General features: G+C 44.6%; 1 protein-coding gene across 1 annotated transcript in view; it reads left to right on the forward strand.

Annotated features, from left to right (window-relative positions):
• Nucleotides 1–25,337, forward strand: part of LOC134539618 (tubby-related protein 4) — a 57,253-nt gene that overhangs the window by 12,742 nt on the left and 19,174 nt on the right. Inside the window, exons 2-7 of the mRNA XM_063381794.1 lie at nt 9,470–9,634; nt 18,061–18,243; nt 19,042–19,149; nt 19,237–19,399; nt 20,038–20,306; nt 22,136–22,360. Coding sequence (XP_063237864.1) covers nt 9,470–9,634; nt 18,061–18,243; nt 19,042–19,149; nt 19,237–19,399; nt 20,038–20,306; nt 22,136–22,360 — 1,113 coding nt within the window. The remainder of the gene's footprint in view (nt 1–9,469; nt 9,635–18,060; nt 18,244–19,041; nt 19,150–19,236; nt 19,400–20,037; nt 20,307–22,135; nt 22,361–25,337) is intronic.

Consider the following 25,337-nt stretch of genomic DNA (forward strand, 5'->3'; position numbering starts at 1 on the left):
TACACCTCGCTCCACGAGTTGTACGTAACTAATGCCCGGAGTTCAACTCGCTAAACGAATCAACGGGTTTCCCCGGGACTCTAATTATAACTGGGGCTTTGTTCGGGTCAGCTGCACCTTCTGCACCTTCTGCACCTTCTGCACCAACTTCACCCTTTTCTGCGTTCGAAGGGAAATTGGGCGTAGAGAGGGGAAATAATCATCCTGTACAAAACGCGTAAATCACCATCCTAAATGCATAGATTTTGAATAAATAAGTTTCATGGAAAGTAGAATAATTATTGTAGTTTGTAACCCTAATTAAAATTTTAAGTAAAAAATTTCAGGTTAAAAAACATCATTTGATATTTTGTTTGTGAATAATGTTTTCAAACAAAAATTTGCTGAAATATTTAAAATTGTGTTCAAGCTTTGTTTTTTTTTTTTTAATTTGTTATCATTAGGGGCATGTATATCTCGCACAAAGATTTCGAAACTAGCTGAGAGTTAAAACTGTGTAACAAAGTTAACGATAAACGGAAATTTCACTCAAGCATTTATTCGCAAGTTAGAATGCAAACCTTCACACCCTCGCACTGTGTTCATGATTGGACCGCAGTTATTCGGACACGCCCCTCTACGACCGTGAGCCAACGAGACCCAGCCAGGAGAGAAGTAGGCTAATCTTGTAGTGCCAATAAACAAGGAGGAAAAAAAAATGTTCTCGCTAGGAAATCAACCAATGGGATAGCAAATATTGGTTGAGCACAAACATGACTTTTAATTCTACCCTGAGGCCAGACCAATCCGCGAAATTCCCGGGTCTCTGTCCATGACGCGCGACCGTACAAAATAAACACGACCTCTCTCTTCCGGCTCTGGAAGCCGACTGACAGGTCACAACTTGTTCAAACATGACACTGAGTATCTCGACGGATCAGACTATCGGGCTTATTACTTCAGATACTTGTAGCGTCAGCTTTTGCTGCTACAGAGTTATTTTTTTTTATCAAACCTCGCATGTATGTATGAGTAGTTATTGGTAGAGACTGGAAAAATTCGCGGGTTCAATGAACTTCAGGATGGACTCCAATATCCTCTACACACTCGGGTAAATGCCAACTATACATTGGCTGCTGACTTGTGAGTCGTCTCGACTGGGTAACCTGTGATTCGACACTTCTATGAGTGAGGGTCTCTAATTGGCCCTCAGTCCTCCAGATTAACAGTGAACCAATGGCAGAAGCCGCACTAAGGTGTAATTATTTGAATTTGAGTATAACACGAAATGAACCCGCGAATTTTTCAGGTCTCTAGTTATTGGTAGAGACTGGAACAATTCGCGAGTTCTATGACCTCCAGGAAAAACTCCATGATCCTCTGCCTACTTGGACAAAGGGCGTCTGTTCATTTGGTGCTGAATTTTGAGGCGTCTCAAGTGGGTAACTTGTGATTGGATACATTTTTTTATGATTGTTTTAATTGGCCAAGAGTCCTACATATTAACAGTGAACCAATAGCAGAAGCAGCACAACGGTATAAATATTTGAATTTTAGCATAAAAAGAAATTAACCCGCGAATTTTCCAGGTCTCTAGTTATTGGTTGTGGTCGGTGAGAGTTTATCTCCCACCCTTCGACGTGGCCAATGAGAATGCGGGTGCCGTACTGCTGCAGCCTCACAACTCGCCATGTCTCTAACAAAAAAGCTACATTGTTGTGTGAGATACCTGGAAACAAAATGTATTTGAAGAGACCTGTAAAATTCGCGGATTTATTTCACGATAGGATAGAGTCCAAATACTTTTGACATTTTTTTGCTTCAGTGCGATTGGGCCACAGTTTATCTGAAGGAGTCTGAGCTAATGAAAAATCTTTAACAGAAGAATTAGCGAATCACGATGATTCCAGTCAACAGGTGTTACGAGCCGGTAACCAATCAGCAGATGTAATTTGCGCGAGTGCATAGAGGATCACGGAGTCTATCCTTCAGGGATTTGAAATCGCGAATTTTACAGGTCTCTATAAATTTTCTAAACACAGGTGTCCCCGTGTACGAGGTGTGGTACTGACCACGTCGTGCAGGGTTACGCGGGAGTCCAGTCTGGCAGAAGAAAGCAAGGCGGACTTGACCGGGCTCTGCAGTCGCAGCTTGCAACGCGCCCAGCCCAGGGAGTGCGCAAGTCCGTGAGATATTGTCTCTCGGCGGGGCTTCTCCTCTCCCCCGACTCCTTGACCCCGACACCTGAAGGGCTTCTTGCTCGCGACGAACACTGCCTTCTCGAGGCCTCTTCTTCCTCGGAGATTCGCTCACTAGCGACTGGGACCTCTGGCATGGACTCCACTACCCTCTGTGTACCCGGGCAAATAACACCTGCTCATTGACCACTGACTCGTGACTCCTGTTAGCTGGGATGCCTTTGGTTCGATACTTCCTTTGTTGAGGATTTTTCATTGGTTCAGAGTCTTACAGATGAACTGTGGCCCAATCACTAGAGACCTGAAAAATTCGCGGGTTCATTTCGTGTTATGCTAAAATTCAAATAATTATACCTTAGTGCGGCTTCTGCCGTTGGTTCACTGTGTTAATTCTGGAGGACTGAGGGCCAATTAGAGACCCTCACTCATAGAAGTGTCGAATCACAGGTTACCCAGTCGAGACGACTCACAAGTCAGCAGCCAATGTACAGTTGGCATTTGCCCGAGTGTGTAGAGGATATTGGAGTCCATCCAGAAGTTCATTGAACCCGCGAATTTTTCCGGTCTCTACTCATTGACCACTGACTCGTGACTCCTATTAACTGGGTATTTCTTTGGTTCTATACTTCTTTTATTGAGGGTTTCCCAATTGGTTCGGAGTCTTACAGATGAGCTGTGGCCCAATCACTGAAGCAACAGAAAGGTAAACATTTTGATTGCGGTCCATCGCGAAGTGAGTCCGCGAATTTTCTCGGCCTCTAACGATTTTCTTCGTGGATTAACTGCCAGGGTCTGGAACAGTTCACAGATTAATTTTTCGACAGACTAGAATCCAAGCATGTATGCCTTTTTGCTGATTCAGTGATCGGGCCAAAGTTTATCTGAAAGACTCTGAGCCAATGTAAAAACCCCCAACAAGATGAATGTCGAATCAAAATCATCCAAGATAACAGGTGTCACGAGTCAGTAGCCAATGAGCGGATGTGATTCACCCGAGTACATGGAGGATCGTGGAGTCCATCGAAACCACTAATTTTCCCAGTCCCTGTTCATTTGGGTATCAAGTAGTCTTGAAGCACATATACATCTCCTTCATGTTGGTGACTGTACTTCAGTGCTCTTGACGACCCTGGGCCAGTTGTAAACAAGGAGAATAATTGGTTAGCCAGTCACTTGTAACCCGCCAAAGTACATGACCTTGTTATCGACTTGATTAAATACAAGCAGTCGAGTCCAGCCTGGAGGAAAATGAGTCGGCGCAATAATCATGGCCCTGAACATTGATTAATGAACGTCGATATAACATACATCTTGACTATAGTTATGAATAGGGGCATGCATTTTTCGCGAAAAGATCTGAACGCCTATTAGACTGCAACAAGGTATACCCGTGCCAGCGGTTTCTTCCTTGTGGTTGGCGGCCGTCTGCGAGAGAAGCCGTTGCCATGTTTGACACGTTTGAGTCCACACTGAATCACAGTGATTTGTGAACTAACAGTGGACATGTACCTGAAAGAAACTCACCCAATCACGAAACACTGATTATGCTACAGTGTTTTAACTTTAGGCAAGTCTCGGAATCTTTTCGCGAAGTATGCATGCCCCTAGTTATGAATTTTGGCGAGAAAATGTTACTTTTTAATAGGTTTTAATAACCTTGATCCATATTCACCACATTAATTGTTTATTGTCATTGATCGGTGGAAAAGAAGCTAGTTCATCACTTTACCCGGCCAATGAGAGAGCAGTTTGTTTGTCACACGACGTCAGTGATTCGGCTGAAAATGACGACTCCATGTTATCGAAACACCAAATATTACTAGACACCGGAAAAATTCGCCGTTTCAATGGACTCCAGGACAGACTCCACGATCCTCTGTGTACCCGGGCAAATTACATCTGCTCATTGGCTACTGACTCGTGACACCTGTAAGCTGGGTTGGTGTTGATTAGGTACTCATTTTATTGAAGGTTGGCTCAGAGTCCTTCAGATAAACTGTGGTGCAATCACTGAAGCATCAAAAAAGGTTAAACGTATTTGGATTCCGGTGTATCGCATAATGAATCCCCGAATTTTTTTTCGGTCTCTACGTATTTCATGTACATGAGGGGAGGGAAATAAAATTTCAACGTTTTTGCAATTTAAGTTGGTACAAAATACAGGGTGGCCATAAAGTCTTTGAACAATTTCAAAAATAATCATAACAAAAAAAAAGCATTGCAGTTAGAGATGTGCTGTTTGCGGCAAAATAAATTCCAATATCTAAAGTTCTTTTTTTTTTAATGAATGAATCACCGTCGCTAACAATCTGTGAGCGTGACAGGTGGGCTCGTGTCGCTAGCTGGTGACGCGTGACGTCAGGAGCGACGCGGCGAGACGGGAAGCAGCTGTGTGTGTGTGAGAGTCGGGTAATATTTTCCAGTTACAGACCTTCTCCGGGGGAGAAACATTCCGAGTCGTCCCGCCTCACAGCGATCCTTACAAAGGCACTTTACTTCGGCCTCCTGTCGAGTTGTCTCGTCTCCACGGTCACCCCTTCCCCCCCCCCCCCTCCACAAACAACTACACTTCCTTGCGACCCCGGGCCCTGTCGGCGCATTCCGCTTCCGGTGGGAATCAATATGGCGGCGGCATTACTCTTTCAACGGTTATTGACTGCCGCTCCGTCCATCCCTCCCCGCCCCCTCTTCTTCCTTTCACCAACCCAGGGGTGTACAGATTCATTCTGAGGGACGGTCACCGGTGATTTACCCTTCGCCACGTGCAACCTGCGCGCTCGTATGGAACAGATTTAACGGCGTATTAGCATGTATGCAGCTACGATTTGTTTTGATACCCCTATGGCTAAACACTTGAATTCAATTTCAGAACGGTAAGCCTTCTTTTCACAGACGAGAGAGCCAAACGCCCGATCGTGCATCTTCAGTTTTTTTAAATTTTATTTTGGACAACTCATGATAACTAATGGTCAATTAGGTTAGGTAACCTACATTATAAATACTTTAAAACATTATGGAAGGTTGATTTGGTTAGGATAGCTACATTAAATATACTGTGAAATCATGTAAACTGTTTCCTAGCCCTGGATAGCTACATATTAAAAAGTTATTTGCTAAGCAACCTTCGGGGAACTTCGGGTGTGGCTCTCTCGTCTGTGAAATGAAGGCTTCCCTTTCAGAACAGGCAACCACTCCATAGACTAATACCTCCATGGTTTCAAAGGTCAAGCGTGCAAAATTTCATACATACCGGAATAACAATGAGTTATCAATGCAATGGCGAAATTTTATCAATAATAATTAAATTCTGCTTTAAGGATTGTTTTTTTCAGAATCTCAACCTCTCCCGTGTTTACTCTCACACGAGACCAATACTTAAAGGGGAATGGTGCACCAGTATCATAGTCAACAGAACAATATATATGTTAATGATTCAGCTGCTAGAGAAGATTTCAAGCGTTCTGGTGTATAAGTTATTTATTTTTAATTTTTTAAACAAAAGTTATTGTTCATTTTCTGGAATTTTTAAATCCATAAATAACCATCTCTGTACATGTACTGTCGGAATCTTTATAGACGCTGTTCATGGAGAAAGGTAAAAAAAAAAATTACTCAGAATTTTTATAAATTTCCTATTAAAATGCAAATCATTTTGCACAGAAGGGCAAATTGTAATTTGAATCGATTTCCATCACGCACCTCGTATTTGCTCTAGCAGCAATTTCCATTTGAAAATTACTGACACCAGATTCTATGAGCTGTAGGGATGTTTCTTTTTTTTTTTTCCAGGGGTTGTTTGCTAAGAGTAATTACAGTTTATTCTCGTGCGCGGTCCTCAGGGAAGCTGCATCTCGTCTTCTCTCGCGCGATGGCCGCCGGTAGCTCCGCCCCTGCCGACAGTTGGCGGCCCTGTTCCCCGCCGACTCACGCCGTGTCCAGTTACTGGCTGTGTGCTCTTGCCGAGGCCATTGAGCATGCGCGTACCGCGCTACACGGGAGACCTAAGATGCACGTAAAGTTCTGCCATTCCCGATTACACCCGAACAATTCACCTTCGGCCAACTTCGGGACTTGTTTTATTTTTGCGCAGGAAAAATTAATTCAAATATTAAAAGTGGTCGGTTAGGTTAGCTACATTAAAACACTTTAAAACACTATGGACGGTTAGTTAGGTTAGTAAAGATACATTAAAATAAACATATATATATATATAAACCCGAGGTTGGCCGAAGGTGAATATTCGGGCGTGTTCGGGCAGGGACAGAACTTGATGGACATCTTAGGCTTCCCGTGTTACACGGTTACCATTGGCCTTTCTAATCTCGCTACTAAAACAACTTTTTATTTTATTTTTAATAATGTAATAAAAATTACAATATATAATAATAATAATAATGATTTCGAATCAGCTCAATGAGTTTAAGTTTTTTTTTTTGTAGGAGGTATTTCAAGACTGGTTTCATTCGTTTAAGCAATACTTATACTTAGTGTTATAATATGTGTTTTAAAATATTTCAGGTTAATAATTTAATGATGCCATTTAAGTATAACTTCCAACGTTTGCGGAAACTTTATAGCATTAACGGTTTGGTGAATATTAAAAAGATGGACAATATTTTAATAAGATTCCTTGACGAAATCAGTTCGAAAGACGGTTGCGAAGCCGTTTCTAATAGTTTAAAACATCCTGTTGTTTCGTGCTGCTATCTGCGCGTTGATGGTGGCAAGCATCGTTTACGATTCAGGCAGCGAATTCTAGCGGCGGGCGCGGAAAGTGCGTGTGTGATTCGCGCCCAGAAATTGCGTTACTCGAAAAGAGAATATTTGTTTTATTTATCAGTATATTTATGACGCCCTGCATTATTTTTTGACGTGACAACGTCTAATAAATCGATGAACGCCGGCTGCACGCACGACAAAGTGTCCCGTTACGCTCATTGTACGCTTGCGCCGCATCTATCTCTCTTCCACTCGATTGGCCTATGCGTCCGAGGAGAAGAAAGACAGCGGCAGCACACAACTTACATCTACACGTGAACTGTTTCGTCGACTGTTTATAAAGTGAAGTGAAAAGTTAATGTGGTTTTCATTGCTTATTACAACAACAATAATTTCGGCAATAAAGGTTAGTTATTCTTGCATTTTAAAAATCTGATTACTAGTATAATTTCAAGTATTTATTCTTTTATTACTAAAATGTTTTGTTATGACGTTGTCACGTTAAACTATCGTCCGTTAACCTACTTTACAGACAACCAATATTTTATTTTTTAAAGTAAATTTCACGTTAATTTTCGTTTAATGTTAAGTTTCGTGTTACAAGTTTGTTTGCAACACGAACAACATTGAGAACACGTGAGTTCGCTAGTTGCCGAGAGATTGGATGCTTACAACATCACTGTCGAGTACTGAAAAACTCGCTCACATTTTATTTATTTATTTATTTATTTATAGAGAAGTGGGGGGGGGGGGGGGGAGGGCAAATCTGCAATTGGCAGGCCTGGTCCAGAGCTACCAACCCACGACGCGCGCGCCTCCCAGCCGGGGCGAGGCGAAGATCTCATTTCCTGGCGATGCCTGGGTCGAGCCCCTGCGCTCCCCCACCCCCCTCCACCTACCAGGCAATTAGGCGAGTTGCAATCACGAGTCTCTGGTTGTCGCGAGGCGAGACAACCCCCCTTGCCCCCTCGCCAGGGTCAGGTCGCGAGAGGCGGGTAATTTCCGAGCGCCAGTCGACCAGCACCTACCCGGCCCAGGGGGAGCAACTGAACAGGCGGAACATCGCCACTAGAAGAAAAAAACTGCACGGTCGAGAAATGCCAAACATCAAAATTTCAAGTTTTAAATGTGAAAAAAAAAAGTTGAAATTTGTTAAACATAATAAGTAATACAATAAGGTTTTACAATAAATTTCAACTAACTTAAATTTATACATAATTAGTAAATAATGAAATTTTTAAAATTCTATCCCTGTATTTTTCAAACCCCTGCACAAATGGCCCATATCATAAAAAATGGATCGAGACAAAAGTTTTGAATAAAATTTATACTAATCACAAACATTTTGAACCGATCTGATAGTATGATAACTAAGGTAGTAATAAATTTGTTTTTCTATTTCAAATGCTCTTTATCCACCGTTTGCAGCAATGCTCGGTTTTATAAGAAAGAATGTTTCAGACTAAATTTCTAGATAAAATTTATAAGACTTACAAACAGTTTGAACGGATTCTATGATGTGCCTATGAAGGGAGATATGACATTTTTTTGTCCTCCACCCCTTGCAGTAATGTTTGTTCGTATAAAAAATATTTCAGACAAACATAGATATTAATTTATGGTTTTACAATAAATTATAACGGATTTTATAGTGTACATGGTACGGATATTATGAAATTTTTTTTTAGGCATATTTCAAAGAACTCCCTTCATTGTCCCCAAAAAATTTTCACTTCACTGATTATAACCGATGTTGCGATTGTAAATTATAATCACTGAAATGTATACTTGAAGACAAAAGATATAAGTTGATGGTCGCTGTCAGAAAGTTGGCAAGGCAGTGTTTGTTTGGCACCCGGGAAGTTGGTACCGCTGTGAGTGGAAGAGGGGGGAGGGAGGGAGGTCGATGCGCTCCGCCCTCTCTGCGCATGCGCGACTCTTCAGGACGGCTCGCTGGGACTCTGGCGGGTCCCGTGTCCACGATCCCCGAGCAAACACAGAGGGTCCTGCCATCCCCTCCGAGCCTTACCCTCCCGCCCCTCCTCCGCCATGGCAGAATGCATTCTAGTCTTTTTCTGCAGGTTCCTAATAACTGGAAATTTCACAGGCAGTATCAGGTACACATTTGGTTGGCTTGTAAGGAAGAGGGAGGCTCAACAAGTACAGATTCATACACGTGTTGTGTGTGCTCTAAGTCAGTGTGCCCAGTGGACATGCTGATGGAAGGTGTGTTGTGTGAGAGCAGTGGACATGCTGATGGAAGGTGTGTTGTGTGAGAGCAGTGGACATGCTGATGGAAGGTGTGTTGTGTGAGAGCAGTGGACATGTTGATGGAAGATGTGTTATGTGTGCTCTGAGTCTGTAAGCCCAGTGGACGTGCTGATGGAAGGTGTGTTGTGTTGAAGCCCAGTGGACATGCTGATGGAAGGTGTTGTGAGTGCTCTAAGCGTGTGAGCCCAGTGGACATGTTGATGGAAGATGTGTTATGTGTGCTCTGAGTCTGTAAGCCCAGTGGACATGCTGATGGAAGGTGTGTTGTGTGAGAGCTGACGGAAGGCGACCCCTGCCCGCAGGACGAGGGATGGAAGCTGAACCGCACCCACTACTACCAGGAGGGCTGGCTGGCGACGGGCAACGTGCGGGGCATAGTGGGCGTCACCTTCACCACCTCGCACTGCAAGAGGGGCGCGGACTCCCCGCTGCGCACCAACTACAACCTGCGGGGCCACCGCTCCGAGGCGAGTACCCCCTCCACCCGCCGTGCCTGCAGGTCCCGGGGACAACTTTCTGGTTCACATTCGTGATCTCAGGCTTTCACGGCCATCGGCTTCTGGGTTGTAGCTGCGTCCTTGGCGAATAATTCAACCGATGTTTCTGGTCGGACGTTGCAGTCGCCATCATCAGGGAGCAGTTACCTACTTGACGAATAATTCACCTGACGTTTCTGGTCGGAAATTGCAGTCGCCATCATCAGGGAGCAGTTACCTACTTGACGAATAATTCACCTGACGTTTCTGGTCGGAAATTGCAGTCGCCATCATCAGGGAGCAGTTACCTACTTGACGAATAATTCACCTGACGTTTCTGGTCGGAAATTGCAGTCGCCATCATCAGGGAGCAGTTACCTACTTGACGAATAATTCACCTGATGTTTCTGGTCGGACGTTGCAGTCGCCATCATCAGGGAGCAGTTACCTACTTGGCGAATAATTCACCCGACGTTTCTGGTTGGACATTGCAGTTACCATTATCAGGGAGCAGTTACCTACTGTAGTAGGAAACTGCTCCCTGATGATGGCGACTGCAATGTCAGACCGAAAAGTCGTTTGAATTATTCGCCAAGGACCACGGCTACGACCCAGAAGCCAAGCTACTTTAAAACTTTGGTTCACATTTATATTCGCGATAGGAGCAAGATTTCAGAGTAATTAAAATATCGCAAACATTTCCTTAATGAAGAACTTAGACGCTGTTGCCAAGAATAAAAGTTTGTTACAAACCAAATTTTAAAAAAGCCACGTGCATCAAGAAGAAATATATAATTACTTTATTTGTTTTAATGTTACTTTTACTTTATTTTAACGAACTTTTTTTTTCTTCCATGAAGATAAAAGTTTTTATAGTACTCGTTTAATTTTCAGCTCTTGCCACTGGCTGTAGGAACCAGAATCCTGTAACTTGTAATACACTGAAAAAACTTACATATGTGTCTGCGGTAACATATGACTGTTCCTGCACCGCATCTCACTAAAATCAAGTGTGATTTTCAGTGTCCTGTGTACAGGTCATTTTTAGGGATCGTGATCATGGGGTAGTAGTACTGTTTGTCAGGCTCCAATATGGTTTGTTGATGACTGCAAATTTTACTATTTGACTGACTCTGTCCTGCAAAAAAAAAAGCTTGTGTGACTCTCGAATGGGCCAATTAGCATGTAGATGTTACCTTACAGAATGTCCGTGATTTGTCTGAAAATTAACTGAGTTCACATCAAATGTATTTTTTCAAGACCATCATTGTTTTGAGTAATATCTTGCTATGTGACATTTTTTGAAATACAACTATGTGTGTATATATTTTTTGTAAGTTTATTATCCTGATATTGGTTTGCAGCAGTTCTTCATGCAGTGCAATCTTCAGACAGTCTTTTCAGCTCAGTGAATGAATGAAGTAACTGGTGAAATTCTTGTTCCTCTTGTAGTTATTATAAATTGTATTGTAAATTACAAGAGAAGACATTCTTAAAACATCATTGTCCCAAATGTAGCTACAGGATTGCAAAATTCAGTCTCTGCACTTGCGAAATTTTCCCTTTTTCCTTGGTTGTGTATTTAGGCTCAGAAAGGAAAACATTAACTGGAATGTGAATGATCCAGGCTACCAAACTTTCACCAAGATGAAAATACAGTCTGAAGATCGCACAGCATGGAGAACTGCTGCAACCGATCGTAAAATGTAAACTATATATATATATATATATATATATATATATATATATACAGCAGTTGTATTTCGCCAAAATGTTACATAACCGGATATTCCTCAAAATAATTTAGCTCTTTCTTAATTATTTAGTTGGTAGAACAATGTTTTTTTTTACATTACTTATAGAAAGTTAATGTGAATCACAGGGTTCTTTGGCACAGATATGGCTTCTTATTGGAGGAGGTTAGTTTGGAAAGCCTCTTTACCGAGTTTAATTAATAAAGGAAGAAAATTCACCAATATGAACACAGAAATTCAAAGGTTTAACATGCAGTCGAATTTTCCCACAAGATACATCTAGACATAGTTACTAATAACATGTAATAATGTCATTTTACTAATGTAATTAGCTACTGTTGGCTGAATATTATAATCGCAATTGTAATGGGCCTTATGAGAGTTATCACTCACTCACCAGTGCAATGCTTTATCATATATTTTTGAACTCTACTCTGCAACCAAATGAACCTGTGAAACATTCCTTCGCGTGTACAGATAAACCACCACCTCTGCTAATGACACACGCGGAACTGGACATACTTCTTCGACTCCCAGCCTGAGATGGTGGGGACCTAAATGTCCGGATGTTTCCCAAGGCTGTCAAGGCAAGCACAGAGTTCCACTTTAGCCAAGTTGAAACTCGCAACTAAATTGCTTCGTGTGTCGTCGCCTGGGTGCGATTACTCGCCGGGCGCGGCTAGCGGAATGACGTCACGGAACTCGGTTGAAACTGCAATTTTCTGCTTAATTGCTGAAGTTTAGTGGCACTCCGAAATTCAGCCGCCACCGTATAAGGCGGATAAAAGTTCGTTGATAATATTTACTGCTTATTGTGCCAGTTAACTTGGGTGATACAAAATTTTCCTAATTAGAAAATATTTACCACCATCAATTACTTCCATGTTTTAGGCATATTGTTATTTGCGTTAAATAAATATATTCACATATATTTGGTATTTATATGTGTGTAAAAGTACAAATACAAGCAACGCAGACAAAGCCTTGCATTTGATTCCTTAGAAGAAGAAAACAGGACAAAAATAGGATGGATAGAAAAATAGGACACTAACATATATGTACACACATATGTAAAACTATATTCCCGTGATTCTTTGGAAAAAAAATTCTGTAAACAAAAGTTATGTAACAAAACTTTTGATAATTCTCTCAACATTTAATTTCACACTAATGAAGTGTATTTATTGTGTAACAAACATAAGCATGCATTCCAGCAAACACGCGCTTGTTTGTTAGTCGGAGTCTCGTGGACGCCGTGGGGGTGACGCAGGGAAGGGAAGGAGGGGGGTAAAGAACACCGCCTGTAGGACGCCTCGTCGAGGGGCCCCGGGCAAGAGCGCCCTTGAGGGCGGAGACCCTAGTGGCGCACTCGACAGGTCCCCGGAGCGACCTTCCCCCGGCGCGCGCTCCCTGCAGCGAGTCACAATGGCGGGCGCGGTTAGAAACGCTCCAGATTATTTTTTTAAAAATTCTAGGTTAAAATTCGCGTCTTAATTTCGTATCATGAATGTATTTTCGACATGAGAACTCAAGGAATTTGTTCGTCACCGAGGTCAGATGTTACTAATCTCTGGCGAGTACTAAAGACTCGCTCACGTGTTTTTGTTTTACAGTAAAACTTCTTTGCTGAGGGGAAACAATTTTCGAGCGTTAGGTAAGGTTCCGATCGCATGAGGGGAATAGCCAGGCACGTGGTGGGGGAACATGTAGAGCAGGAGAGTGCGTCAGCGGCGACGCCACTCCAGCGCATGCGCTAGCAGTCAAATGGGATGACAAGGGGAAAATAAGTACGTAGCGGAGCGTGCTATATGCTAGATGTCAGAAGGGGAGACGGCAGGGGAGAGATAGAAATGACGCAGCAGTGATGCTTCGGAATCCTCGTAACGATGCTTGTGTTTGTGTACTCCTGAGTTTTCGTAACGGCTGACGATTGTAGCTAACATATTTCTAATATTTTATTTAAAGAAATAACACTTTATTTATTCGTGTGGAAAAGAGTTATTGATTGATGTAATCGAGTTTATAATTATCATCCATTTTTATGTGGGTAGTTTGATTGAAAATTAAAATAATTTATATCTATTTATACCTAAAAAGCAAGAAGTTTTATTTCAGTCGTCCGTATACTCCACGCGCACAAATATTTTTGAATGGACAACGTCTAATAAATCGATGAACGCCGGCTGCACGCACGAAAAAGTGTCCGGTTACTCATATTGTTCCGTTACTCTGTGTCCCGTTACGCTCATTGTACTCTTGCGCCGCATTCATCTCTCTTCCACTCAGATGTTTATTAAGTGAAGTGAAAAGTTAATGTGGTTTTCATTGAATATTACAACAACAATTTCGGCAATAAAGGTTAATTATTCTTGCATTTTAAAATTCTGATTACTAGTATAATTACAAGTATTTATTCTTTTATTATTAAAATGAAAATGATTCATAAAAGTATGCAATCATTTCATCAATGTTTTGTTATGACGTTGTCACGTTAAACTATCGTCCGTAAACCGACTTTACAGACAACCATTTTTTTTTTTTTTTTTTTTTTTTAATAATTTCGTATTGGTTGAGAAGTGGCGGGTGTGGAGTGCGACAATACATTTCCCCGCGCCGGATACCACGTGACCGTGTGTCGTCCCGCGCGCCCGAAGTAGCGGAGCCCCTGCGTGCCACGCAGCCCGCAGAGCAGCCGTGCCTGCCGCGTTGCAGGCCTCGGCGGATCGATAGGGACAGCCCTCGCGCCGCAGTCGCCCCGCACACAGGGGCGACGAACACACAGTACGTCCGTGAAAGAACGTCCCAGTTAAAATTTTTAAAAAGTATCAACCATAAGCGTTGTAGAGTGTTGGGTCAAGGTTCACAGTTAAAGAGGAATTCAAAAACAGTTTTTAGACAAGCGCACATGCGCGAGAACTGCTTCGTTGTTTTTTTTTTTCTCGCTCGCAGCTCCACCTGCGCAAAATGGCGACTCCTGACGAGTAAAGAGTTTTGCGTTCTGTTTAAAATTTCGCCAAGAGCGAATCGGTTGATTTTCGGTTTTGACGAGCGTTTCGTTTAAAGTCCATTCCGCCTCCCCGACGATGAGAAGCCTAAGATGTACATCAAGTTCTGTCCCCTTCCCGAACACGCCCGAATATTCACCTTCGGCCAACCTCGGGTTTATTTATACATATTTATATTTCTCTGTTTATTTTAATGTAGCTATACTAACCTAACTAACCGTCCATATAGTGTTTTAAAGTGTTTTTAAATGTAGCTAACCTAACCGACCACTTTTTAATATTTGAATTCATTGTTTCCTGCGCAAAAAATAAAAACAAATCCCGAGGTTGGCCGAAGGTGAATGTTCGGGCGTTTTCGGGCAGGGACATCTTAGGCTTCTCCTCGACTATCCTCCCGGTCACGTGACACGCGCTGACGTCACACCGCGCATGCGCGCACCACAGTCCGCGCGGTCTACACGGTCCCCGCCTGGTGCGCGCGCACACCCGCCCACCGAAGTGTTCCGTCGGTACGACCAACACCAGAAGCACATGCTATGCTGTTGCTACAACAGGAAAAAAAAAGATATAGGAAATATAATAATAAAGCAAATTTAATAGATTACACATAACATAATACGTAAATACAATTATACCAAATTTTAAAATACACCACTACAACCGATATGTATACACTGGAAAAATCTGGCGGATTCATTTCACGATAGACAGCTAATTCAAGTTTTAATTCTTATTTCTGATTTTTCTTTTGGCTCACAACTCACCTGGATGACTTTGGGCCGATGAGAAAGCCTCAACCAAAGCTGAATATAATTTTAGGCTTCTACGTAGGGTCCTTATAGTCCTTACTGTAGGTATATTGTATTTATATTTTACTTTTTAATTATTTAAACAAATTTTACTTATACGTGATTCTATTCTACATCATAAATATTCACTATATACAATATTAAAATACAATTCACAAATAAACTTTATTAATTATTGTAAGTGCAAAATAAAAATTTGACTACGTGTGTTTGCAGCAACACCCCAATCAGGCCGTTGTTGTGGTATTAAGGGGTTGTCACCGGTTGTGTGCGCACGTATGGAGCCAAAGGAAGGTGGCAGAGAGTGTGTGTGTGGAGCCAAAGGAAGGTGGCAGAGAGTGTGTGTGTGAAGCCAAAGGAAGGTGGCAGAGAGTGTGTGTGTGGAGCCAAAGGAAGGTGGCAGAGAGTGTGTGTGTGGAACCAAAGGAAGGTGGCAGAGAGAGTGTGTGTGTGGAGCCAAAGGAAGGTGGCAGAGAGTGTGTGTGCGGAGCCAAAGGAAGGTGGCAGAGAGTGTGTGTGTGAAGCCAAAGGAAGGTGGCAGAGAGTGTGTGTGTGTGGAGCCAAAGGAAGGTGGCAGAGAGTGTGTGCGTGTGAAGCCAAAGGAAGGTGGCAGAGAGTGTGTGTGTGGAGCCAAAGGAAGGTGGCAGAGAGTGTGTGTGTGGAGCCAAAGGAAGGTGGCAGAGAGTGTGTGCGTGTGAAGCCAAAGGAAGGTGGCAGAGAGAGAGTGTGTGCGGAGCCAAAGGAAGGTGGCAGAGAGAGTGTGTGTGTGGAGCCAAAGGAAGGTGGCAGAGAGTGTGTGTGTGAAGCCAAAGGAAGGTGGCAGAGAGAGTGTGTGTGAAGCCAAAGGAAGGTGGCAGAGAGAGTGTGTGTGAAGCCAAAGGAAATTGGCAGAGAGTGTGTGTGTGGAACCAAAGGAAGGTGGCAGAGAGAGTGTGTGTGTGGAGCCAAAGGAAGGTGGCAGAGAGAGAGTGTGTGTGTGGAGCCAAAGGAAGGTGGCAGAGAGTGTGTGTGTGAAGCCAAAGGAAGGTGGCAGAGAGTGTGTGTGTGGAGCCAAAGGAAGGTGGCAGAGAGTGTGTGTGTGTGAAGCCAAAGGAAGGTGGCAGAGAGAGTGTGTGCGGAGCCAAAGGAAGGTGGCAGAGAGTGTGTGTGTGGAACCAAAGGAAGGTGGCAGAGAGTGTGTGTGTGGAGCCAAAGGAAGGTGGCAGAGAGAGTGTGTGTGGAGCCAAAGGAAGGTGGCAGAGAGTGTGTGTGTGGAACCAAAGGAAGGTGGCAGAGAGAGTGTGTGTGTGGAGCCAAAGGAAGGTGGCAGAGAGTGTGTGTGTGGAACCAAAGGAAGGTGGCAGAGAGAGTGCGTGTGTGTGGAGCCAAAGGAAGGTGGCAGAGAGTGTGTGTGTGGAACCAAAGGAAGGTGGCAGAGAGAGTGTGTGTGTGGAACCAAAGGAAGGTGGCAGAGAGTGTGTGTGTGGAGCCAAAGGAAGGTGGCAGAGAGTGTGTGCGTGTGAAGCCAAAGGAAGGTGGCAGAGAGAGAGTGTGTGCGGAGCCAAAGGAAGGTGGCAGAGAGAGTGTGTGTGTGGAGCCAAAGGAAGGTGGCAGAGAGTGTGTGTGTGAAGCCAAAGGAAGGTGGCAGAGAGAGTGTGTGCGGAGCCAAAGGAAGGTGGCAGAGAGTGTGTGTGTGGAACCAAAGGAAGGTGGCAGAGAGAGTGTGTGTGTGGAGCCAAAGGAAGGTGGCAGAGAGAGAGTGTGTGTGTGTGAAGCCAAAGGAAGGTGGCAGAGAGTGTGTGTGTGGAACCAAAGGAAGGTGGCAGAGAGAGTGTGTGTGTGGAGCCAAAGGAAGGTGGCAGAGAGTGTGTGTGTGGAACCAAAGGAAGGTGGCAGAGAGAGTGTGTGTGTGGAACCAAAGGAAGGTGGCAGAGAGTGTGTGTGTGGAGCCAAAGGAAGGTGGCAGAGAGTGTGTGCGTGTGAAGCCAAAGGAAGGTGGCAGAGAGAGAGTGTGTGCGGAGCCAAAGGAAGGTGGCAGAGAGAGTGTGTGTGTGGAGCCAAAGGAAGGTGGCAGAGAGAGAGTGTGTGTGTGTGAAGCCAAAGGAAGGTGGCAGAGAGTGTGTGTGTGAAGCCAAAGGAAGGTGGCAGAGAGTGTGTGTGTGGAGCCAAAGGAAGGTGGCAGAGAGTGTGTGTGTGTGAAGCCAAAGGAAGGTGGCAGAGAGAGTGTGTGCGGAGCCAAAGGAAGGTGGCAGAGAGTGTGTGTGTGGAACCAAAGGAAGGTGGCAGAGAGTGTGTGTGTGAAGCCAAAGGAAGGTGGCAGAGAGTGTGTGTGTGGAGCCAAAGGAAGGTGGCAGAGAGTGTGTGTGTGTGAAGCCAAAGGAAGGTGGCAGAGAGAGTGTGTGCGGAGCCAAAGGAAGGTGGCAGAGAGTGTGTGTGTGGAACCAAAGGAAGGTGGCAGAGAGAGAGTGTGTGTGAAGCCAAAGGAAGGTGGCAGAGAGTGTGTGTGTGGAGCCAAAGGAAGGTGGCAGAGAGTGTGTGTGTGAAGCCAAAGGAAGGTGGCAGAGAGAGTGTGTGCGGAGCCAAAGGAAGGTGGCAGAGAGTGTGTGTGTGAAGCCAAAGGAAGGTGGCAGAGAGAGTGTGTGTGTGAAGCCAAAGGAAGGTGGCAGAGAGTGTGTGTGTGGAACCAAAGGAAGGTGGCAGAGAGAGTGTGTGTGTGAAGCCAAAGGAAGGTGGCAGAGAGAGTGTGTGTGTGAAGCCAAAGGAAGGTGGCAGAGAGTGTGTGTGTGGAACCAAAGGAAGGTGGCAGAGAGAGTGTGTGTGTGAAGCCAAAGGAAGGTGGCAGAGAGAGTGTGCGCGCGCGTGCTCGGCAGGTGATCCTGGTGAAGTGGAACGAGCCGTACCAGAAGCTGGCCTCGTGCGACAGCTCGGGCATCATCTTCGTGTGGATCAAGTACGAGGGCCGCTGGAGCATCGAGCTGATCAACGACCGCAGCACGCCCGTCACGCACTTCAGCTGGTCGCACGACGGCCGCATGGCGCTCATCTGCTACCAGGTACCTCCCCGTCCGCCCTCCCTCCTCCCTAGCTGTTCCCGGCGCGGAGAGCGTGCGTTTGTGGTACGTAGCACGAAACATACCATAATTTACAGGCTGACGTAACATACTTATCGTACACTACACCATCGATATTGTATTAACAATAAAACGTCATCCAGAACCTGGCCTTTTTTCCCCCCCTACTCAAAAAACTCACCCTGAACATTGAAAACCTTGATATAAATATACATTTTCATCCTTTTTTCTTTTGCTTTTTATCGTTGCGAAAGATATATGTAATAATATTATAATTTTAAAAAAAAACTAAAAAGAAGAAGAAAAACACTCTGAGGTTGCTAACTCTTTCATCGTGATTGGCCGAACGGCGTCGGAGGTTTATCAACGCCATTATATATACCAACATACATTTATATATGTGTGTGTGTTGGTATATGTGACGTTGATAAACCTCCGACACCGTTTGACCAATCTCTCTCTCTGTGTATATCTCTGTGTGTGTGTATATATATACACAGAGAGAGAGAGAGAGAGAGAGAGAGAGAGAGAGAGAGAGAGAGAGAGAGAGAGATTAAGTGCCTCCTCCGGGGTGCAGTGGCGTAGCTAAGGTGACTGGCGCACCTGACCAGAATTGAAAATGGCGCCCCCCTCTTGGATTAAAAGAGAGGGGCGGAGGGTTGAATAACACGAAACCGTTGCGGCGGGGGCCATCCCTGCCACCCGCTTGCTACGCCACTGCAGGGGTGCGTGTCTCCCGCGGGGGACGCGGACGCACAGAGCGGGGCCGGCGTGTTGCAGGACGGCTTCGTGCTGGTGGGCTCGGTGGCCGGGCAGCGCTACTGGTCCTCCATGCTCAACATTGAGTCCGTCATCACGTGCGGCATCTGGACGCCCGACGACCAGCAGGTGAGCGCTATGCGGCCAGGCCTCCAGACACGCACCACTCCTCCCCGCACGCCGTGACGCGCGCCTGTGCTGTGCTGCGGCCCGCAGGTGTACATCAGCACGACGGGCGGCCAGGTGATCGTGATGGACGTGCACGGCGCCATGGTGTCGCAGGTGCAGCTCAGCCCCGACGTGGCCGTCTCCGCCATGGCCTGGTCCTGCGAGAAGTTCAAGATGGAGGAGGGCGACGACGCCGACCTCGCGCCGCCGGGTAACTTCTCTGTCCCTCTTTACAACCTGTTCCCACGTTCACCTGTTCCCCTGTTACCCCTTTCCCCTGTTCCCATGTTCCCCTAATCCCCTGTTCCTATGTACCATTGTTCCCATTTTCCCCTGTTCCCCCGTTTCACTGTCCCATTGTTCTCCCGTCTCCCTGTTCCTTTGTTCTCCCGTTCTCCTGTTCCCATGTTCCTGTGTTCGCCCGTTCCCCTGTTCTCATGTTCCCCTGTTCACCCGTTTCCCTGTTACTTTGTTCTCCCGTCCTCCTGTTACCATGTTCCCCTGTTCCCATGTTCCTATGTTCCTATGTTCCCATGTTCTCCTGTTCCTCTGTTCACCTTTTCTCATGTTCCCCTATTCCCCCATTCCCCTGTTCCCATGTTCCTCTGTTTCATGTTCCTCTGTTTCTATGTTCCACTGTTTCCGTGTTCCCCTGTTCCCCCGTTTCCCTGTACCTTTGTTCTCCCGTTCTCCTGTTCCCATGTTCCTCTGTTCCCGTGTTCGCCCGTTCCCCTGTTCTCATGTTCCACTGTTTCTCTGTTCGCGAGATTTGTTTTACTCCAAATCTCCTTCAGACCCTTGAACTGTGGGGCCGCGTACCTGGCGAGTGTCGAGTGGGGATGCAGGGAGGGGGCGGGACTGCCGCAGATGACCGGGGCGCCGTGCTGGCCGTGGGCTTCGTCAACGGCTACGTGTACCTGATGAAGAGCTTCGACGACGTGTCGCCGGTGCAGGTCCACACGGGGCTGGGCGGCTGCATGCGTCTCGAGTGGAGCAACTCGCGCGAGCTGCTGGCCGTGGCGGGCAGCGTGCAGCAGCACCCCGAGTACACCAACCTGCTCAAGTTCTACTCCGACACCGGCGTGCTGCTCTACTGCGCGCTCATCCCTTACTCGCAGGTACCGTCCGCCCTCGCTAGACACGCGCAGGTACCGTCCGCCCTCGCTAGACACGCGCAGGTACCGTCCGCCCTCGCTAGACACGCGCAGGTACCGTCCGCCCTCGCTAGACACGCGCAGGTACCGTCCGCCCTCGCTAGACACGCGCAGGTACCGTCCGCCCTCGCTAGACACGCGCAGGTACCGTCCGCCCTCGCTAGACACGCGCAGGTACCGTCCGCCCTCACTAGACACGCGCAGGTTCCGTCCGCCCTCACTAGACACGCGCAGGTACCGTCCGCCCTCACTAGACACGCGCAGGTTCCGTCCGCCCTCACTAGACACGCGCAGGTACCGTCCGCCCTCACTAGACACGCGCAGGTTCCGTCCGCCCTCACTAGACACGCGCAGGTACCGTCCGCCCTCACTAGACACGCGCGGGCAACTTTAACCAATACCTTTAAGTTCCGTACGTATTTTACATACCTCGTTTCCTTCGCAATTGTTGACATACATGCATACTGTTTAAGCCCACAAAAAAATTGCTGCTCTAATTATATTGTTTTATGACGTTGAATTTTTATATAATAGTATACATCGGCATTTAATTTTAAACAATAAAATGTAATTTTTGTAATCCAAGGGTTTTTTTTTTTTAATTTTTTGCTAAAATGGAAAATACTTGTATCAGATAGTTTTGCAAAAATTGAAATAAAAATTGTCAGCTAGTCTTTCAGTACTCCTCGATGACGAGGAAATTCATGTGTTCTCGTGTTCATGTTGCAAATAAACACATAATACGAAACTTGGACATGAAATTTAAAGTAGAATTATTTAAAATAATGCCATGCGCGATGAACATACTAATCAATAATGTGTTCGCTCTTCAAGTGCATGCATTAATCCACACATCTACACGTGAATCGCACCCTTCCTTTCTGCGCCCGCCGCTAGAATTCGCTGCCTGAATCGCAAACTGTGGGTGCCACCATCGCCCGCAGATAGCAGCACGAAACGAACGGAAATTTTTAACTATCTGGAACGGGTCTGATAAAAGAAAAAGAAAAAAAACCTTGAAAAAAAAACTTTTACCCTGGCTTTGGACGTGATTTTCGACTAGGAATTTTATTAAAATACTGCCGATCTTCATTTAACAGCTCATACTTTGAAGTTTCCACACACGTTATAAGTTCTTCTTCTATTGAAAAACTATAAAAAAAAAAAAAAAAAAAAAAAGCTGAAGCAATTTAAACCTCATATTGTAACACTGAGTATATGTTCGCTTAAACGATCATTCTGTAACAATATAAACAAACGTTAATGTTATTGAGTTTATTCAACATATTATTAATATAATTATATTATAATGTTATTAAAAGAAGTAAAATGATTTCCCCTGACGCCAGTTTAACCACGTTCTTCGAGGTTGGCAAGCGCGCGCTCTGCCGCTGTGCTGCCGAGCCCGTCGACTGCTGCAAGGAGAACATGGATTGTAATGAGTGTGAGTGGAGAAGCCTAGGATGTACATCAATCTCTGTCCCTGCCCGAACACGCCCGAATATTCACCTTCGGGCAACCTCGGGATTTGTTTTTTTTTTCCGCAGGAAAAATGAATTCAAATATTAAAAGTGGTCGGTTAGGTTAGATACATTAAAACACTTTAAAACACTATGGGCGGTTAGTTAGGTTAGTATAGCTACGTTAAAATAAACAGAGAAATATAAATGAACCCGAGGTTGGCCGAAGGTGAATATTCGGGCGTGTTCGGGCAGGGACAGAGCTTGATGCAGATCTCAGGCTTCCCGTCCGAGTGCGTGCGAGGGTGCAGGCGTGTCGCGTGGTGCCCGCAGTCGCCGGTGACGGCGCTGACGTGGGGCCACAACGACAAGCGGCTGTTCGTGGCGACGGGCTGCCAGGTGCACATCGCGTGGGTGTCGCGCCGCATCGCGAGCCTGCAGCTGCTGTGCCGCCTGCAGATACACCGCGCGCTGCCGGGCGAGCAGCAGGTGTCGGCGCTGCCCCTGCCGCCGCGCCTCAAGGCGCTCATCGCCAACCTGTTCGCGCAGACCGTGCGGGTGAGTGCCGGGCCCATTGTTGCCCGTCCGAGCTGCGCGGTCCGATCTGCGCAGTCGTCAGCTGGAGGGAAGCCTTATTTACACAGACGAGAGAGCCAAACGTCCGATCGTGCATCTTCGGTTTTTTTTTGTAGGTTAGGTTACCTACATTATAAATACTTCAAAACATTTTGGACGGTTGATTTGCTTAGGATAGCTACATTAAAGATACTGTGAAATCATGTAAACGGTTTCCTAGCCCTGGATAGCTACACATTAAAAAGTTATTTGCTAAGCAAACATAAAATGATTTTACAGTATTTTTAATGTATGTAGCTATACTTACCTAATATAACCAACCATCCACGATGTTTTAAAGTATTTATAACGTAGCTAACCTATCCTAATCGACCGCAAAATGTAATGCCACACCGGTTTGTACAATGAGATAGAACGGGGGGGAAAATCGAGCGTGAACTTCGGGGAACTTAGGGTTTGGCTCTCTCGTCTGTGAAATGAAGGCTTCCCCACTCATGTCCACAAGCAATCACCCACATAGGTTGCAGATGGCTCTGGGAAAAGAAGTGACTTCTATCTTTATTCATCGCAAGGCCACAGCAGCACGTGGGTTCGAGTCTCTCCCGCGATCCCGCTAGAGAAACGAATTTTAATACCGCCTTATAAGCAACCCAGTATCATCCTTCCACAGACACCCACACATAACCTCTACTTCACAACAAGAGGCAGTGGGCGGTACTCCGCAGTCTGGAACTCCTCACAGGGTCCTTGGTTCGATGCTCGGTTCTGGCACACACGGACCACGAGGCCCGCAGTGGCCGCGATGACAATACAGTTTGCGGCACACTGTGTCACATTGTTGTCTGATCAAGCAAACAGTCTGAGCGAGCTGAATGTCTTGGCAGACATTTCTGATTATACTCTTTGGTCGCTTTGTTAGTTTTCTTTCTTTTTACTATAATTACAACTGAAACTGAAACATCCAAAGTTTCCTCCACGTCCTGCGATGGAACGACACATCCAGCAGCAACAGCAGCCACAAGACTGGTCGCGTGTGGCGGCCTCCAGGGTTCACAACCGGGAATTCCCGGTGCTTCTGATACAAGGAAAGAACCGGGGATATAAAATCGATTCCCGGTTCTTTTCTGGACTTTCGGGACTCCACATCGATAGCATCAAATTAGGTTTTTATTGCACTTTAGGTTACTTTCATCTGACACTCTCCTCTGGCGAGATTCCTCTCAGTCAGCACTAGGTGTTCGGACTGATGTGTATTGTTGTCAAGCCAATATGCTTTTAACAAAGTTTTTTTTTTAGTTTGTTATGAAAAGAAGATAAATGTTGCTTAAAGTTTAATGATTCTGTGATTTTGCATGCATTAAAACAATTATTTGTTTAAATATTTTTTTTTCTTTCCCTAATTTAAAGATTGAGAGTAAGGCTGAGGATAAAGTTAATTATTTCTTCACGTTAGTAGATACTTTTAGCAATAAAAAAAATCGTAACACAAATGTTTATCTTTTTACTTTGGTCTCTAAAACTTTTTAAACGTCCGAAACTTACTACTAGATACTACTTCAATCATCGACTGCTGCACCATTAATGTAAAAATCTACCTAGTGCCGCAAGTACCGGTAATTCTCGGTTCCGTTGAAGAAATTTCCGATTCTGGATGGAAATCGGTTAGGGCTCCTTATGCCCTAGTGAGAGTGAGCTAAGGACACAAGGCAGGTTCAGCTCTTAGTAGCGGAGCCCTCATGGCGAGGCGAAGCAAAGGTTAGCAGGAATCTATATTGTTAGAAGAGTGAGTTTTTCTGTCTCTCTGTAGTTTGGGCACATGTGTTCTTCGTGGATAAAATATTTTAAAAAAAGTGGGGGGGAGGGGTTTCCACTTCCAAGAATTATTTTTTCGAAATTCATTTTTATTTTTTTCTAGCAATTTTCAACCACATATATTTCCATATAGCTATTAGTCTATTGAGTGAGTGTGTTTTGAATTTGAAGTAAACTGTTAGCAATTAGTTACAAAACAAGTTGTAGCTGTATTAAGGCTAATATGCTATAAATTTCTTTAATAGTTTGGAAATACTTCGCTAGGCAGAATCGTAAAAATGCAATCATGTAATGAATATTGCTAAAAAAAACATTATTCAAAGACATGTCAGTAATTATCGTTAAACTTCATTATAACCTAAAATTTTCTTACCGTGCAGATAGTGGTAGTTCTCATATTCTCATATCGTATCAACATGACATAGATAGCACTCACCCAACTTCCTTACTTCTTACCACCATGTACATTCCCGATAATCTCTATGGCAACGACTATTACATTGTTGAAACTTTATTCACTTTCAGATCTTAATCTAGTATTTTTGTAATCACCCTGCCATCGACACACTATTGCTGGTTAATTAAATTGAATCCAAGATTTAACCGTTATTAAGGGTCATCAATTTGGTTATGTTTCTACCCTCGTAGTTCGATTGTTTATAAACTTTTCAAAATTTGATTTTGTATTTTTCTTTCCGTTTGAGGCGCTGCAGTGGCGTACCCACGAGGAGAGGCATCATAACGTTTCAACAGTTTCTCTTGTTCTGAAATAATATCATGTATTGTTTAATAAATCTATATCAAAATTTACTGCTGTAAAAGTAAAGTTTTTAAATTTTTTCTGCATCATTAACTATCTGCTAGTAGTCATATGTTGCCTATTTTTTTTAACAAATGTTTACTTCTCGTTAAATGAACGATACCTACTATATTTTAAAAATTACACCAATTTAAATTTACTGTAAAAAAAATCCATCTAACAAGTCCTATACAAAAAGCTGGTGGAGTGCTCAATTATTTTATGTTTAGGCCTAATTAAAATATTCTTCAACACCAAGTTTATGTTTGCCCACTCAAGTGCACGCAAATAGATGACGGAGATTCTGCCGCACCACAAGGTAACGGAAGCATAAATTCAATTTATCCA

This window comes from Bacillus rossius, chromosome 15, assembly GCF_032445375.1.
Source record: "Bacillus rossius redtenbacheri isolate Brsri chromosome 15, Brsri_v3, whole genome shotgun sequence".
Taxonomy (NCBI): domain Eukaryota; kingdom Metazoa; phylum Arthropoda; class Insecta; order Phasmatodea; family Bacillidae; genus Bacillus; species Bacillus rossius.